The sequence below is a fragment of the Camponotus floridanus genome, unplaced genomic scaffold (genome assembly GCF_003227725.1).
Source record: "Camponotus floridanus strain SB8 unplaced genomic scaffold, Cflo_v7.5 scaffold250, whole genome shotgun sequence".
Lineage (NCBI taxonomy): Eukaryota > Metazoa > Arthropoda > Insecta > Hymenoptera > Formicidae > Camponotus > Camponotus floridanus.
The window spans coordinates 74,514-92,256 of NW_020229382.1; the positions used below are offsets into that span (position 1 = coordinate 74,514).

At 27.3% G+C, this 17,743-nt stretch overlaps 3 protein-coding genes across 3 annotated transcripts; 1 reads left to right on the forward strand and 2 right to left on the reverse strand.

Annotated features, from left to right (window-relative positions):
* Window positions 1-276: 276 nt before the first annotated feature.
* LOC105252424 (lipase 1) lies at window positions 277-8,205 on the reverse strand. The gene is made up of 7 exons (XM_025409248.1): window positions 8,007-8,205; window positions 4,484-4,664; window positions 3,917-4,031; window positions 2,027-2,267; window positions 1,138-1,287; window positions 743-970; window positions 277-564 (listed from the first exon to the last, which is right to left on the reverse strand). Exons 1-7 carry the CDS (start codon window positions 8,079-8,081, stop codon window positions 382-384), a joined length of 1,173 nt encoding a protein of 390 aa, XP_025265033.1. The 5' UTR covers window positions 8,082-8,205; the 3' UTR covers window positions 277-381.
* LOC112638143 lies at window positions 5,964-7,319 on the forward strand. Its single transcript, XM_025409249.1, has 2 exons — window positions 5,964-6,835; window positions 7,205-7,319. The coding sequence occupies exons 1-2, from the start codon at window positions 6,426-6,428 to the stop codon at window positions 7,206-7,208; spliced, it is 414 nt and encodes a 137-aa protein (XP_025265034.1). The 5' UTR covers window positions 5,964-6,425; the 3' UTR covers window positions 7,209-7,319.
* Window positions 8,206-13,612: 5,407 nt separating the features above from the next.
* On the reverse strand, window positions 13,613-17,603 carry LOC105258343 (lipase 3-like). The gene is made up of 7 exons (XM_025409295.1): window positions 17,315-17,603; window positions 16,185-16,365; window positions 15,826-15,940; window positions 15,218-15,461; window positions 14,345-14,497; window positions 13,969-14,193; window positions 13,613-13,798 (listed from the first exon to the last, which is right to left on the reverse strand). Exons 1-7 carry the CDS (start codon window positions 17,489-17,491, stop codon window positions 13,631-13,633), a joined length of 1,263 nt encoding a protein of 420 aa, XP_025265080.1. The 5' UTR covers window positions 17,492-17,603; the 3' UTR covers window positions 13,613-13,630.
* Window positions 17,604-17,743: the final 140 nt, after the last annotated feature.

Below are 17,743 nucleotides of genomic sequence, written 5' to 3' on the forward strand. Positions count from 1 at the left end.
AGACTGAAAAGTGAATGCTAGTATCCAAAACAAGATTTCGTAATTGTAATTGTGATGCCATTTATTTTAACGTCTATATTATTTTAAGTTATATAATTAGAAACATAATTATGTACAAATATATACAATTATATATACAATTATTATAGGGAATTTATACAATTATAGCAAAGAATTATATAAAATATAATATATTTCGCTACGATTCTCATCCAATCATCGCAATGAACTTAAAAATTCATTAACCCGATTGTTTAAAAGTAAGTCTAATTCTCTGCTAATTTTCTTGCTAATATTTTAGAGATACATTTTTTAAAATAAATTTTACTAAACTAGCGATTACAGTCATCAATCATATCCATTATTAAAAAGATTTAACATTCATCTTTTGATTATTGATGTAACGTTATTTGAATTTTCTCTCCTCATGATCTTGAGAATTCTTTCGTATACGAGTTTTGGCGCATCTTTAGCCCATAAAAAGTCTGCGTGATTAAAATTGCGCCACGGTACTTTGTAAATGTCCACTACGTTGGGCAATTCGCGATAGAGCCTCTCTACATCCTTGAAAAATATTTTTGTGAATTATAACTTGCAATATTTTAAAATTATTCTCTAATAATATAATTATGTACAAATTTTTATGTGTATGACTTGTACACAATTAACATAAAATAATCACTACATATTTTTTTGTGTTTATTATATCTTTATTTTTATTATCTATTTTTTCATTATTTACCATGATGTTATCCAGCAAGTCGCCAGGGCCATAAAATAACGCAGTCGGGATCGTTATATTCGCTAGATTGTAGTCCGGAGGTTCTATCGAATTATAGATCAATATGTTTTTCGCGCGACCATAATCATAATGGCGAAACTTGCCCGATTGGAATATCTGGGCATAATGCACCAGCGTATTAAACGAATTGCCGGCCGGGAAATGACCCACGATGAGGGGTAGCAGAAGCTATAAAAAGCAGACGAAAGCTAATAAATAAAACTAATATAAAACATATATACAAATCTAATCTAAAAAGTGTGATAGCGCTGATCGAACATGATGATCAAAGCTTCGATCATGATATAAAGCTGTACTTTGAATGGCATACATACATTCGCGAAATTATTACTCACATAATTAAACTGCTCGCGATCGTAGCCCCAGATTATAAACATCACGTCGGAGCAGATATCTTTGATGATGTTCTGATCGCAGCCAAATGTTAAAAAAGACCTTACGAAATTGCTTAGCAGAAATTCGTGAAAAAAAAATCGCATTATCATCTAAAATAGAAGATTTCTTAATGATAATTTACTTGTAATTTTGTTTTTCTTCAGATTTTGACGGTAATAATAAAAAATAAATGAATAAATTTTTAAGCATTTTCTTTTATAAAATTGAAATAATTTATAAAAGTTTCTTTAATTATAATTTTAAATCATCGAAAAATTTCTCGTTAAAATTAAAAATTACAATTATGGCATTCAGAAACAAGATATAAAGTGCTAAGAAGATATTTACATTTGATCTTTTCTGCATTTTTTCGGAAAAATCGAATATAGATATCTTCTAAATTTTATTCAAATAATCAAATGCACATTTTATAAAATAACTTTCTTAAATCTTTCTTAAATATACAATGTATATAGAATGTAGTATAGTTCACGTATTATTTTTAATGACAGAGAAAATTGTGTGTTAAATTTTTTAACATATGATTTTAATTAATCACGAATTAAATATTAAAATAAATTTATATTAAAATAAATTCCATTCACACTATAATATTATTTAAAAATGTAATTTGTATTCTTTGACTACTTTTGCATCTGATTAAAGAATTATTTATGTCCCGCTATTTTTTCACTTTAAAATATATCGTTTATAGTGTGTATTGCATTAGTGTGTAAAAACGAGATGTAAAATAATTCCTTTTTTTTTCATTTGCCAAAAATATATTATTTTATATAGTTATTGCATAGTAATAAATTATTTTAATTAATCAATAGTGTCTTACTTTACCTTGTAATCTTTCAAGAAAACCAAATATTGTATCGGACTTGTTATATAGTTTACAAAAACTGTTGGTGCGAGGCTGATCATTGCTTTTACCATTCGAGCAATTTCCGGACGCTCCGCTGCCATAATGTAGGAACAAGTTGCGCCCATCGAATGACCAATAAAGGTATGCAATGGCTGCGATTTCATATTTGTAATATATGTAATCATTGCAGGTAAATCGTAGATGCCCAATTCGTTAAGGCTAATCAAAAATTCAATATACAGTCATAAAATATGTAAATATGTATTAAATATAGTATAATATATAGTATAGCATAGTATATAATAAAAATATATGCTCATATATATGTAATATAATGTATATATTTATATAATATGACACGCGTTGCAAATAAACTACAGGCTCTGGTATTTTTAAATTTTCCATCTAAAGGTAAACATTTTTTTTGGCAAAATTTCCAAAAAATACAACTATTTCGAGACTTACTTATTTTTTATATGCCAATATATAGTGAGTTCTCTGATTTTATTAGGATTTTTTATTTTCTATTTAAACGTGATATAAAAATTCTAATAATTCTATTAATTAAATAAATATTAAAATTAGTTATAAGAAAATTATCGAAACTTTTTGAACATAAAAGTCCAAGAAATGCAAAATTAATACATTAATCTATTAAAAACTTATAATATTGATATATTAAAAAATAAGGCATTGAAGAAATGATCAATTTTCATTTACTTTCTTTTGAAAGAAATACGTATTCTATTAAAAAAAAATAATTTATATATCTGTACTCTATTTATACTTTGTATGTTTATAATGTACTATGTAGAGATTATTTCTAGAGTAATGCAATCTAAAATAACTGCACACAGATATACAAGTATATAAAATATATAATTGAATATACACCGTGGCCCATTTTAATCGACGCACCTGAATATCTCGTAAAGTTCAAAAGATAAGAAAAAATGTTTCAAACAAAAGTTGTATGGTTTCAAGGGGGACATAAGATGGTGTCATTAGTTTGATCTTGAAGAGCCACCTGAAGGACACGCGAAGGTCAGCTCCAACTTTTTAAATGGGACACCCTATATGCTTTTGCATATTCTTGTAGCTCATCTCAAGAGCTTTCCAAAACACTATAATTAAGTTAGTTTTCATCAAGTACTTTCCAAGTTATGAAGCTTGAAATCATTTTTTAATTTTACATAAACCGTAAAATATCTTGTAAAATATTCATTTTTCGATTATTTTACCTTAATACTTTTATGTACAAAATAATGAGAGGAATCAATTGGTGTAAAGAAAAGACATAGTTATTTTTAAGAAAAAATATGTAATTGTTAATTGCAAATTACATTTTTTTTTTCAAAACAACTATGAGTTTTCTTTACACCAATTGATTCTTCTCATTATTTTGTACATAAAAGTATTAAGGTAAGATAATCGAAAAATGAATATTTTACAAGATATTTTACGGTTTATGTAAAATTAAAAAATGATTTCAAGCCTCATAACTTGGAAAGTACTTGATGAAAACTAACTTAATTATAGTGTTTTGGAAAGCTCTTGAGATGAGCTACAAGAATATGAGCTGCAAAAGCATATAGGGTGTCCCATTTAAAAAGTTGGAGCTGACCTTCGCGTGTCCTTCAGGTGGCTCTTCAAGATCAAACTAATGACACCATCTTATGTCCCCCTTGAAATCATACAACTTTTGTCTGAAACATTTTTTCGTATCTTTTGAACTTTACGAGATATTCAGGTGCGTCGATTAAAATGGGCCACGGTATATATAAATTCATCAGATCTTTGTGTTTGATGCCAAATTAAATAATTATCATTATATGATTTTCCAAATTATTTTTATTTTATGCGAATACCTGAAATCCCAAAATGTCGAGTTCGACGGAGATAGGGAAATATGCGCCCTGGAGTAAGTATTACCACGAAAATTACCCAACCAAACATCATATCCGTGATCCGCTAATACGTAAGCTAGAATGCAAAATATCTTGTAATATTTGTTAACATTTTTATCTTCTTATATAATATTGTCATGTATATTGTACGATATCTTTATATGCTAATATTTTTTCAATAATAGATTAAGATCGAATTGATGTGTAATTTACTAATTATTATCTGATAAGTTAAATAAAAAATTGTAAATATATAACATATGTAATTATATAAAATATGAGTATATAAATAAATAAATATATATATATATGTGTATAAAATCTAATTTAATATATTAAAAAATTTAAAAATAAATTTAAAAATTTTCAAAAAATAAAATACATTAAAAGTATTATAATTAGAGTACATTAGCAAATTTTTTTCGATATTTAAATTCGGGAGTTTCTCTTAAACTTCTTCTTCCAGCTTTTCGTTAAAAGTCAACAATATGATCTCTTATATATAAGGATTAATTAAAAGATCGTTACCTAATCCTTTCCCTTTACCAAGAATAACCCAAACAGCGGATGTGCAAAAAAAACCGTGTTGCAATAGTACAGGTAGAGAGCCATTATCACCTGGGATACGATGTAATGTTAAGAGATATCCATCCTCGGTCGTTGTAACATGACTTTCCACGGGATAACCCGCTTTCCTTATCATTTCCGACTGAAAAAAAGAATCAGTAAACACAGAGTTAGTGAAGTTGATCTAATGTTACAATACATTTACGATAAAGTGATTATAATATTTATTTTTGAAATGAAAGACATTTTTAAAATAATAACATAAATATAAAATATCAATATATAATTAATATAAAGTATAATTATATATCATAATAACAAAAGTAAATACGCATGAGATACAGAACAAAATGAAATAAATATTAATCTAATTAAATGTATAATTATATGGTACAAGTTATAGGAAGACTTTTTGTGTGATAGATTAGAAATCTCAATAAAAAACTATTGTAAAAGGAAGCTGTAAAAGATTATATTGTTATTTATAGATCATTTTTGTACCATTGCAATTAAAATGAAAAATTTTAATAATAAAATAAAGCAATTAAGAGGTCAACAAACAACATTTCTAATGAGAAAATAAAGCAATTAAAAGGCCAGAGCGCAACATATTTATTAAATCAATGATAATCAAAAGGCGAAAGTTTTAATCTTTTTTAGATCTCATCAACGCATAAATCGAACGCAATTAAAACATTATTGTATATTCAAAAACTTTAAAAATTAAACGTAATATGTCGATAACGAATTGTTCTACATTCTTGTGAAAAAGACATGTATATTATTAAGCAAACATTACTTCAAATCAATAATTATCATCAACAGGATATGTTTATGGTTGATCTTGAACCGGAAATAAAAATTAAAAACCAATGAACATTCGTTCCAATAGTTCGTGTCATAGTTCATGCTGATATCGAGATGACAGTACAGTATAATAATTCACTCGATATATACAGTAATAAAATTAGATACAAAATGCATAAAAAATAAAATTAGATATAAAACTGACAAAAAGTAGCGCGATTAAAATTAAGAGTATAAAAACTATAATATGTAACCGACTATTGATAACTGAACCAACATATTTTAAGGAGGAAAAATACATTTTATAATTATTATTTTATAATTATTTTATAAATTATTTTAATAAAGATAAGTAAATATAAGGATATTATATGTGTGTGTATAAAACATTTAGAAGCGAAGAATTTGCAGAAGTCTGTCGCAATTAATATGCGCATACATCAGGATAACTCTTTACCTTCTGAATAAATCAATATCTTAAGGGGGGGGTATGCTATTTAAAATTTTTTTTTGGCATTTTTTTTTTATTTTTTTAAATGAATGCGCAACATCTCAAGAATATTCAGTCAAAATTTCAAGTCGATCGGAGCAAAAGTAAAGAAGTTATGAACGCTTGAAGGACCGTTGTTCCGAGCCGTATTTCTCTACCCGCTCGACCGGTGTGCGGCGCGTTGACGTGGCACTCTATTGTATTCATTCCTAATCCCTAAATTCCTTTATTGCTGAAAGCAATTTCAGGTAGCCTTGTGAGCATTGAAAACATGGTATATACATCAGTTGCTCGCTGTATGTCGTGTTGAACGGTAGAAAGTGAGTCGAAAAATTTGACTGTTATCGTTCGAGTTCGTTGAATTTTCGGGCATTTTGAACTGTGTTTGTGTTTGAACTGTTACTGAGTGTATTTGTTATTATTAAAGATGCCTCGAAAAGTGACTAGAGATGATCGTAAATACGGCAAAAAGTATTTGAACCGAGCAAAAAAAATAATACCGCCACAAAAGCGTAAAAACGATGAAGTAACAGCTGGCAGCTCGTCGTCGAAAAAAATTAAAAATCGTCCCGCTATTGAAATAGAAGCTATAAAGTTCTGGAAGCCATGATGCCCATTTATGAGGACTTGAGCAGGGACGCACTGTTGCAGCGATGTCTTGGAGGTTTTACACAAAACAATAACGAAAGCCTCAATCAGCTAATATGGAAAATCTCTCCAAAGGCATACAGTGGAACCTCTACAACCGTACAAATTGCAGCTAATGTGGCTGCTTGCACTTTTAATGAAGGTTCTATTGCCCTGTTGGCCTTCATGGAAGAGATGCACATCGGTACAGGCCCTAGTTCTCATGAATGGGCGCGACAAGTTGACGATTTGCGAATTACTAGAGGAGGCGAGAAGGCGGCTCACGACAGTAAAGAAGGGAGAGTTTCGCGGAGACAAACACAAAAAGATGCTCTGGATCTTCTGGATGAAAGCGCCTTGCTGTATGGACCTGGTATCGACGATTCTGTGTGAGTATAAAAGAACTATCGACTTTTATTTCGGGATTTTTAGTGTGCAAAAGTTTAAAGTGTTTTTCTCGAACTTGCCTTTTCCGAAGTCCGTGATCACGATAACTCAAAATCTACTCGATCAATCGTTCTAAAACTTGGCACACTGCTTCGTAACAACATTTACCAGGTATTCCTGGGAGCTTTTTTTGATTTGTTAAAAATTGTTAATTTTACAAAAACAAATAACTCGATTTTTTGCACCAAAAATCAGAATTTTGGCTTCAAAGTGCCACTAAAAATTAAAAAATCAAAAAAAAAAAAATTCCCCCCAGCGTTACCTCGAAAAACATTTCCTTTAACGAATGCATTTTTATTTTTTGGTTTCAGATGATTCTACTACGAGTTATGATGATCACCGCCAAACCACTTTTTTTAGGAGCGCCTTCGGAAATTCGTTGTCACTCGCGTATTTTTCGATATTTTTCGATGAAAATTTAGCAAGTTACTCTTCAAATGTTGTATTATTACATGGAAATTGAATAAATAAAGTAACATTATCTGTTTCGCCAAAAAAAATTCGTAAAAACATGCCTTTTTTCCATCGAAATTAGCATACCCCCCCCTTAAAGATCAAAGGACTTAACAGTTTTTATATGCAATTATGTAACATCTTTTTACGTATTCATCATCGAATAAGACTTGTTTGTTTCAATTCTAATAAATGTCTTCTGTTACAAGATATTTTACTTTCTTTGTGTATCTATATGCATTTAAAACTAAATAGATTAATTTCAGGAACTTTTCTTTGTGTGTGTGTGCGTGTGTGTGCGTGTGTGTGTGTGTGTGTGTGTGTGTGTGTGTGTGTGTGTGTTTATGGGCAAGCATGACTTCCATATGCTCATACATTTATTTAATATTTCACATATTTCTGCATATTTTTAAAACAAAAAAATTTCATAATAATTAAACGATGCTAACAATTGAATATTAAAACAGTCTTCAAAAGTAAAAAAAGATTTAAATATTATTAGGCTTAATTAACGACATATATTATGTGAAATTTAAATTCAAATTTTCACTAAAAGGGCAGCGATAAGATCGTTTCCAATTATATTTGACAACGTTGAAGAAAGCTGTTTAAAGTAAAAATTTTAATCCTCATTTCAATGAGTTATAAAGACACACTTACCGTATCGAAAACTAGGTCGCGATTGACTTTGATATTTTTCGGCCAAATCCAATTAATCCAAGATATTCTCTCCATGAATGCACTTGGCTCGAGTTGATTCACATCTACCAGTGTACAATCAAGATGATAACCACAAAACAACGCCAAATACACGATCCCGATTAATTTCACACCATTAATGAGTGCTTGAATAAATAATAAGAAAAAATGAACGATGTGCAAATGTCCCAATGTATAGGAATACATATTATATTATGTGTGTATCATAAAGAAAATAAATATGCGAAATAATTGTGCGAGAGTGACGTGTATACAAATTTCAATCAATTTTTTAATCCAACATGTACCATTCAAATTTGCACTAATCACTAATTAATATGAAAATATTACTAACTATAAATAATATTAAAATATAATTTATCATTGAATTAACAATTATGCGATCGATCACAGCAATTGCTAAAAATTTAGCACAATATTTATCTTTCATTTTAATTCAATTGTCAATAATATCTCACTAATTTAATATTATTTATTAGATTTGCAGACGAAATGAATTTGTCTTATGGTCACTATTTTGCTTATTAATTGTAACGGATCGTACGATTGCGTTTTTGAAAATGTTAACTGAATTTCGAATTAAATTAAGGTGGAATTAAAGTAAATAAACATTCCTTAGAAATGTTGTCGCACACTGACATACAGTACACTCGCGAATACGCACTGGCTATTGGCTTCATATTAGCATCGAAGACGAAATCAACATTGAATCTCTCTCTTTCGATCGTACTTGTACTCGCACTAATTTTCCCATTCCATATCGACACGCATCGGTGCATCATGCTAGGTTTTGCCCACCTTCGACATTTACTATGTAATATTTAAGCGATAGCTGCGCACTCGTATCGTTACACTGCAACTTTCTAAAGCGAACACCGCGATTATTATACCAATCAATTCCTCTCACTATTTTGTACATAAAAGTATTAAGATAATCGAAAAATGAATATTTTACAAGATATTTTACGGTTTATGTAAAATTAAGAAACAATTTTAAGCCTCATAACTCGGAAAGTACTTAACAAAAACTAATTTAATTATAGTGTTTTGGGAAGCACTTGAGATAAGCTATAAGAATATGTAATAAAGAATAGGCAGTTCTATTTAAAAAATTGAGGATGACTTTCACGTGATCTTCAAGTAACTATTTATGGTCAAATTAATGACACCATCATATGTCTCCTTTTAAACCATATAACTTTTGTCTAAACATTTTTTCGTATCTCACATATTTTTCAAAATATTTGTCTGTTAAGATTAAAATGAATCACCCTGCATATATCCAATACACATATAGGGTTTCTTCGCATTTTTGAAAAAATACTTCCTTGAGTTTCCAATGCTCCACCAAATTATAAATTATTACATTTCCCGCACGATTGGAATATATTATTAATTATTGTAATTTATTGTTATATATTATTATTATTTTGATTATTATAATTTATTATTAATATGCAAAACCTTCACGGTAAACTTGACTTTCTAAATATTGCGCACCAAGATCAATGAATATGTCCTCGAGATTACGACTCAAAATGTCAAACTGCAGAATTAAGAATATATAAATTAAGAATAATTAAGAATATATAATTAAGAATATATTAATAACGAGTAGAAACGATTTAAAGTCTGTTCGTGCAAATTCTTCAACTTTACAAAAAAGCTTTCGATCAAAATTTCGTGATACATCTGTTTCGAGCCACTTCGATCGAAACATTTGTCGCATTTCATTATGTAACTAAATTGCATGCAGCCGAAACTGATTTTTATAAATTCGTATTTCGCAAGAGATTTCATAAAATCCTCTGCTCCGCAAAAATTCATGACGGATAACAGAGTCTAACAATAAATAGAAAACAATAAAGATATGTACACAAAGCTCTGATCACGTGAATCGTAATATGATAATCCAAGTGTTATCGTCACGGAATTGGAATTCGATCGTGTTTATTCGCAAAATTATTGTTCACGTTAATTCGTGGCAGTTGTAACCAAATATCGTAAATATCACGTACAGATATTCTGGTCAACTGTATTAAAAGAAAATATTACAAAATAGTTTTGCAGGAATTCGTAAAAAAAAATTGCATTATTATGAAATTGAAGATTTTTCAATAATAATTTATTTGTAATTTTTTTTCTTTAAGTTTTAGCGGTAATAATGAAAATAAATAAATAAATAAATTTTAGACATTTTTGTCTTATTAAATTAAAATAATTTTTGAATGTTTTCAGTGATTCTTCTTAATCAATTCGTAATGAAATTTCTCGTTAAAATTAAAGTGATATATAAATGAACGTGTACGGTAGAATTAAACAATATAAAAATAAAAGATTTCTATATTTATAGAATCAATTTTTTGAAAATTTAGGAAATTTTGTAAAAAGAAATCTTCATGTATATACAAGGTGTTCCACGCGTACACCCTTTTTAAAATGAAAATAATGACTTTCATAAAAAATCGCGAACAATTTTTAAGTAAATTTAAGGTACGTTCTATCAAATGGTGATATTTGCAACGTTTGATTCCGACCGGAAATACGCCATCCGGAAGTTGAACTTTTTTAGGGAAACTGGTACTTTTTATTACAGATTCGAATTGTACGTGAAGAAATAAGAAACTTTTGTATCAAACGTTTTTTCTGAAAGTGCCTCTGTTAATCTTAAAATTGACTTTGAAAGTAACTGTGATGAAATAATAAACTTCAATTTTAAGATTGACAGAGGCACTGTTAGAAAAAACGTTTGATACAAAAGTTTCTTATTTTTTTACGTACAATTCGAATCTGTAATAAGAAGTATCATGTTCCCCTAAAAAAATTCAACTTCCGATCCGGATGGCCTATTTCCGGTCGGAATCAAAAGTTAAAAATATCATTATTTGATAGAGCGTATCCGATTTACTTAAAAATTATTCGCGATTTTTTATAAAAGCCATTTATTTTCATTTTAAAAGGAGTATACGGATGATCTGGGACACCCTATATATGTGTATTATATCAGTATGTGAAAGTTTCCTTATTATTAAAGGAAATAAGACGCATTTATAGTTCTTTATAAATATTACAGTCGACAAACACATTCATGAAATTAATTCAGTGAAAAGTATTATTGTAAAATTCAAATATGAATAGTTTATACTTATTATCGGATTTTTATTTGTAATCCAATACAAGTGGCTTCTAACAAGACGTATATCAATGCATTTTTTTTTCCTTTAGTAAATTACCTTCCGGCAATATTTTTTACACATCTTCAATCATCAACAATGATTATTGGCTTTCATTAGTCTCACGATAATAATTCTATGCATAAATGGTTTCTATTGTACAATGTGAATCGCACGTGGAATCTAAGATAGTAATCTTACATACAATTTCTATCTAAATGGCATTAGATGCATTTATCAATAAATATTCAAAGTTTTTCTTAAATCCGCCTTGTAATTGGTCGTCTACTTTCTCTCCAATTTCCCTCGATATCGCTGCAATCTCCACTTTCTCCTACCCGTTTATATTTACTGATCCTCATATCTAGTGGATATATCGTGTTGCATGATACTTGTGCTACAGTGTAGATTATATAGATAATACACATGTGGAATATACAAAAAATAATACTGATCTTTTCTTCATATGAACTTCACTTTTTCTACATGTATTTTCTTCATCTTCGTTGTATATGCGGAAAATAACTGGAATTCTCTTTTTTTTATTATAATTAGTAAGAAGTGAGACGATCATAAATATTTATTAAAAATGCAAATGAAAAATAACAATGATCGAGATAGATTTTCGCAGATAATCACAAAAAATGTTGAGAAAACATAAAGATATATGTACTTTATAAAACTATATATACGAGTAGATATATAAAGATATATGTACTTTATAAAACTATATATATTAATAATATACACATATATTAATATATTAATATACATACATATACATATATATATATATATATATATATATATAATTTTATTTTATTATATAATATAATACATTATTTTATATAATATAACATATAATTTTATATAATATAATATTTTATTATTATAATATTATATCAAATTTATTATTATTATATTTATTAAATATTTATTATATTACATTTTATATTTATTAAATTGCATTTATTAATTACATTTATTATTTTTTTATTATTTTATTAATTTAATTATTATATTATTATAATTATATTTTTATAATTATATAATTTTATATTTTGTTATTATATTATTATTAGGCCAAGTTCGAATGATTCGTGTTATTACTATCGTTATGCACAAGTAAAGCAATATGCGTACATGTGATAAATCGCAAAAAAATCGGTTTAAGAATTATATAAAATTCATTTAACTTTTTGCTTAAATTTCAGTTTTTAAAAAGTGGCATGAGATCGTTTTCAAACATTTTTCAGCAGCATTATACATATGTTAAAGAATAGAAATAAAAATTTTTATTCTCTTTCAATGAGCTAAGGATACATGTTTACTGTTTATAATGGAATTTCAATGTTGTTCGGGATCAAATTCAGTTAGTTCAAGATATTCTCTCATTAGCTCGAATGTAATAAATAACATTCTTCGGCGTTGAATCAAGATGACGTATACACAATCCTGACCTCATCGATAAAGCGATTCAATGAAAAATAAAAAAATGAACAATGTAAAAAATATGCAATAAAAGAAATAAACATAAAAGCCAAACAGACATAAATACGACTGTGCATAATAGTTACTTATTACAATAAATCTTTATGTTATTTATGACTATTTTTTATCAGCTATAAAGGTAAAAGAAAAAAGTAATAAAATTATAAAATATTTCGATAAATATATAAAAGATAAATTGCCGAAATTATAGCGTTTTTTTTTACTTTTATAGCTAATAAAAATAGTCGTAAATAACATAAAGTTATCATATATGATAAATTATTATAATTATAATTATATACAGTATATAAATTTATAGGTAAAATATTTTATTGTTTAGCTAGAAATTAAAAAAAAATGAAAAAGATATTTTTCTAATTATTTTTATTAGAAACGGATGGATTATATATAGGGAAGAAATCGCTGACATATTATGCATATCTCATAACTTAAAAAATGTGTCATTGTAATCGCAAAAATAAAATCAAATAACTCGAGCACCAGAATATAACGTTGAACATAAATGAATAATAATATTGAACGCCTGAGAAAAATCATAACATATAAGGTCTAAAAACTACAATATACATATATATATATGAAGATATGTTAAAAATAACTAGGGAAAATTTAAATGTCTCCAAAAATTAATTATTCCATCTACAAGTTATAAAAATAATTTTACCTCCAAATCTTTTAAACGCTTATAACTTTTTAATAAACATTTTCGGATACATTTATATTATGCACTATAATTGTAAATAATACTAAAATATTATAAATTTACGTTTCATTATTTTAATTAACATAACTAACATACTACAATCGTATCCATTATGACTAAAAAGTTTAACTTATAATATTTATCTTTAATTTTGATCATTGAAAATATTATTTCACTCATGTGACGTTATTTAGACTTTCTCCTCTCATGATTTTAAAAACCCTATCGTACACGAGTTTTGGCGCATTCTTGGCCCACACAAAGTCTGCGTGATTAAATTTGGGCCATGGTACTTCGTACATGTCTATTACATTTGGCAGTAAATGGTACAACTTTTTCACATTCTTGAAGAAATATTTTCGTAAATTATCGTACACTTCTCTCTTATATCTAAGATCTTATTTAAATCACTTTCTCAATTAGGTAATTTAAAATTTGATTTATATACAAGTCAAGTGATTCTTTACCATATATTTTCATTATTTAAATAAATACCTAATTTTCCATTACTTACCTTTTTGTTGACTAACCAGTCATTATTGGCGTAAAACAATGCAATTGGTATCGTGATATTCGATAAATCATAATCTGGTGGTTCCACCGAATTATAAATCAACAGATTTTCCTCGCGACCGTAATCATATTTGCAAAATTTGCCCGATTCGACTTCTTGGACGAAGTGTATTATTGTCTTAGTCGAAATGCTACCCAAATGACTGTAGATGACAAGCTGCAGGTTCTAACAATAAATGGAAAATAATAAAAATATATAAGAAGATATAATATATGTTAAGATTCGAAGCATGATCGAACGACACAAAACATGATCAAAGCTTCGATTGTCATGGAGTTGTACTTCGACAGAGATATTCATGAAATTATATATTTACGTAATTAAACTGTTCGGGATCATCACCATAGATCATAAACAACACGTTGATGCAAAACTCTCCGGTAATGTTTTGATCGCAGATATTTTTCAAAAGAAATCTAACAAGATCATTCGGAAGGAATTCATCGTGATAGGACAACCGCATCACCATCTGCAATTAAAAATGTTGTCATTTAATAATAAAGTAATTTACTTGTAATTCTTTCTTGTTCTGGGATTAACCATATTTTGGAAGAATAAATTAATAAATTTTTAACTAACTTTTTAGATTTATTAAAATAATTTACAAAAGCTCCGAGAGTTGTTTCAATTTTAATTTTAATTCGTCGAAAAATTCTTATTAAAATTGAAATAGAAAATTGAATATATACGGTATAAAAAACGAAAAAAGATGTAAGTTTTTGGACATTTAGAATTTATTTCTTCGGAAATTTTGTAAAAAATAATGTACTGCATTTTTTATTTATATTTCATTGTAAGACAATCCTCTTTGTCTATTTTTCCAGAATTTTGTTCATTGATGGAATATAAATTGAGAAATAATATATTAAATCAATAACGTAAAAAATTTAAGTAATAAATGAGGATATTAAATCAAGTATTTATATAAATCTATTATTAGATTTAAGTAATTAATTCGAAACGTCGATTTAATTAATAATATTCATAGATCATATTATTCATATTTTTTATATGTTATAACATTTATTTCTAATGCCGTTTATATTGTTCTTTTTTAGATAATCATTTACAAACTTTATCCAACAAAAGAGTGTAAAAATGTACTTTATTTTTTCACATTGTTTTAGACAGTTATTACGTAATAATAAATTATATATTTTTTAACAGTACCACTGTTATACTATTTTACCTCAAAATTCCTTTTAAATGGGATCAAGTATTGTATCGGACTTTGGATGTGGTTTAAAAAAACTCCTGGCGCGAAGCAGATCATCATTTGCACCATTCGAGCGATTTTCGGACGCTCTGATGCCATTATAAAAAAACTAGTTATGCCCATCGAATGACCAATATATGTGTGCAATGGTTGGGATCTCATATTCGTGATAAATGTAATCATCGCGGGTAAATCATAGATGCCCATTTTGTTAAAGCTAATAAAAAATTCAATCGATATATCATAAAATATATATATGTACACGATCACACATACACACACAAAGAAAATTAATATATTATATACATATGTATATAATATGTAAAGTGTTCCATAGGAGCAGAAACTGAAATTTTGAACCAAGAATTATTTACATCAATGATAAAAAAAAAATATTGGCACAATAAAATATAAAATATACTATTAGTAAAATATCTTTAATGATGCATTTTCGAAAAAAATAAGTAAGTATATATAAATTTAAAACAATCCCTTGCGTGTTATGTCAAATTAAAATATTGTAACAATTATTATTATCTTATCATTATTATCTTATAATACCATTATTCCTATGCTAGTACCTAAAATTCCAAAATGTCGAATTCGACGGAGATAGGGAAATATGTGCCCTCGAATAAGTATTGCCACGAAAATTGCCCAACCAAACATCATATCCCTGATCTGCTAATAGATAAGCTAAAATCCAAAAGAGAAGACATTACTTACACTATTCATCACATTATTTCCCCATTTACAATATCATATTATATAATATTATATAATATATTACATATATTACATATAATATTATATAATACTTATAATATTATATTATACATATGACATTTATTTCCAAATTTGATGACATTTTTAGAAACGAAATTAACGATATAGTTTTGCGATACACATGTGATTTTAAAAATTTATTAAACGTCCATACCGATTGCTTTGTCTTTGCCAAGAATAATCCAGTCAACAGAGCTGCTTAAAAGACCGTGCTGCAGTAGCACAGGTAGAGAATCATTACCACCTGGGATACGATGTAACGTCAAGAGATAACCGTCATCCGTCATTATAACGTGAGCTTCCACAGGATAACCCGCTCTTCTTATCATCTGCGGCTGAAAAAAAAGTTGCGAAAAAATTGATCTAAATTGATTGAAATAAATTTGAATAACAAAAAATGCACATTATATTTTTTTTTCAAATAAATAGGGCCATTGTCGAATACGAATAATATAAATATAATATTTTAATATTTAGAAGATACGAAGATTTTATATAGAATCATAATAGTAAAAAAAAACAGTTATAAAGATTAAAATAAAATCAAATAAGCATTAATTCTAATTAAGTGTGATTATAGAGTAATTTGCAGAAATTGCTTCTGTATATAGTGTATATAATAAGATGTAAAGCTTGATAAAAATTACTTTAAAATATTTTAAAAAATTTAATTTAGATTTTTTATGTACATTTCTTAAATTATTGCATTTAAAATTAATAATTACTTTTAGCGATTATAATAACATACATAAATTATATTTATTCTTAATTATTTAAACGAACATAAATAATAAATATTATTAGTGTAACAAGAGTAGTATATATATATATATATATATGTGTGTGTGTGTGTGTGTGTGTGTGTGTGTGTGTGTGTGTGTGTGTGTGTATTAGAGTATATATATATATATATATATATATATATTTAAATATATATATATTTAAATTTCACATATACGAAAACATACACACACATTATTATATATTTTAAAATAGAAAAAAAGAAATTGAAAGTGTGTTAATTGAACAGAACCTCTATTTAAGTATTAAATCGATTCTTAAAAAATAAAAAAATATATAAAAATACTATATGTCTTTAAAAATTATACATAACTTTACAGTTTTATGGGATTTTTGTTTTAAATAAGAGAACGACTAGTAGCAGCATCAAATCATTTCTTATCATTTTCAACAGCATTGAAAAAATTAATCAAAACATTAAAGACCCTTTAACCCTCGTTTCTATGAGTGAAAAACTTTTATGAATGATAAACTTTCATTTACCGTATCGAGAATGACATCAGGATTGAATTCGGTGTTTGACTGATTCCAGCTAGCACTCCGTATAATTCTCTTCATAAACGTGTTTAACTTGGGAGTCACATTCACTGAAGCCGCACCAAGGCGACCATAAAACGACAGCAATAATCCGATCAAATATATAATCCCGATCAATTTCATCTTATTAATGAATGATTCGATAAACAGTGAAGGGAAACGGATAATTCGGCAGTTTCTCGGAGTGAGATGTATATTATTGAAAATAAATCAGAACACGAAAGCGATGAAAATGCTACTGCGTATAATAATAACTGCTATTTACACACTACGTGTCATATTAAAATGAATCATCATTGCATTTGTAATAATTTTTTATTGAGAAAAGAGAAAAAAAAATATAATTGCACTATTAATTATACAATCATAACTTGC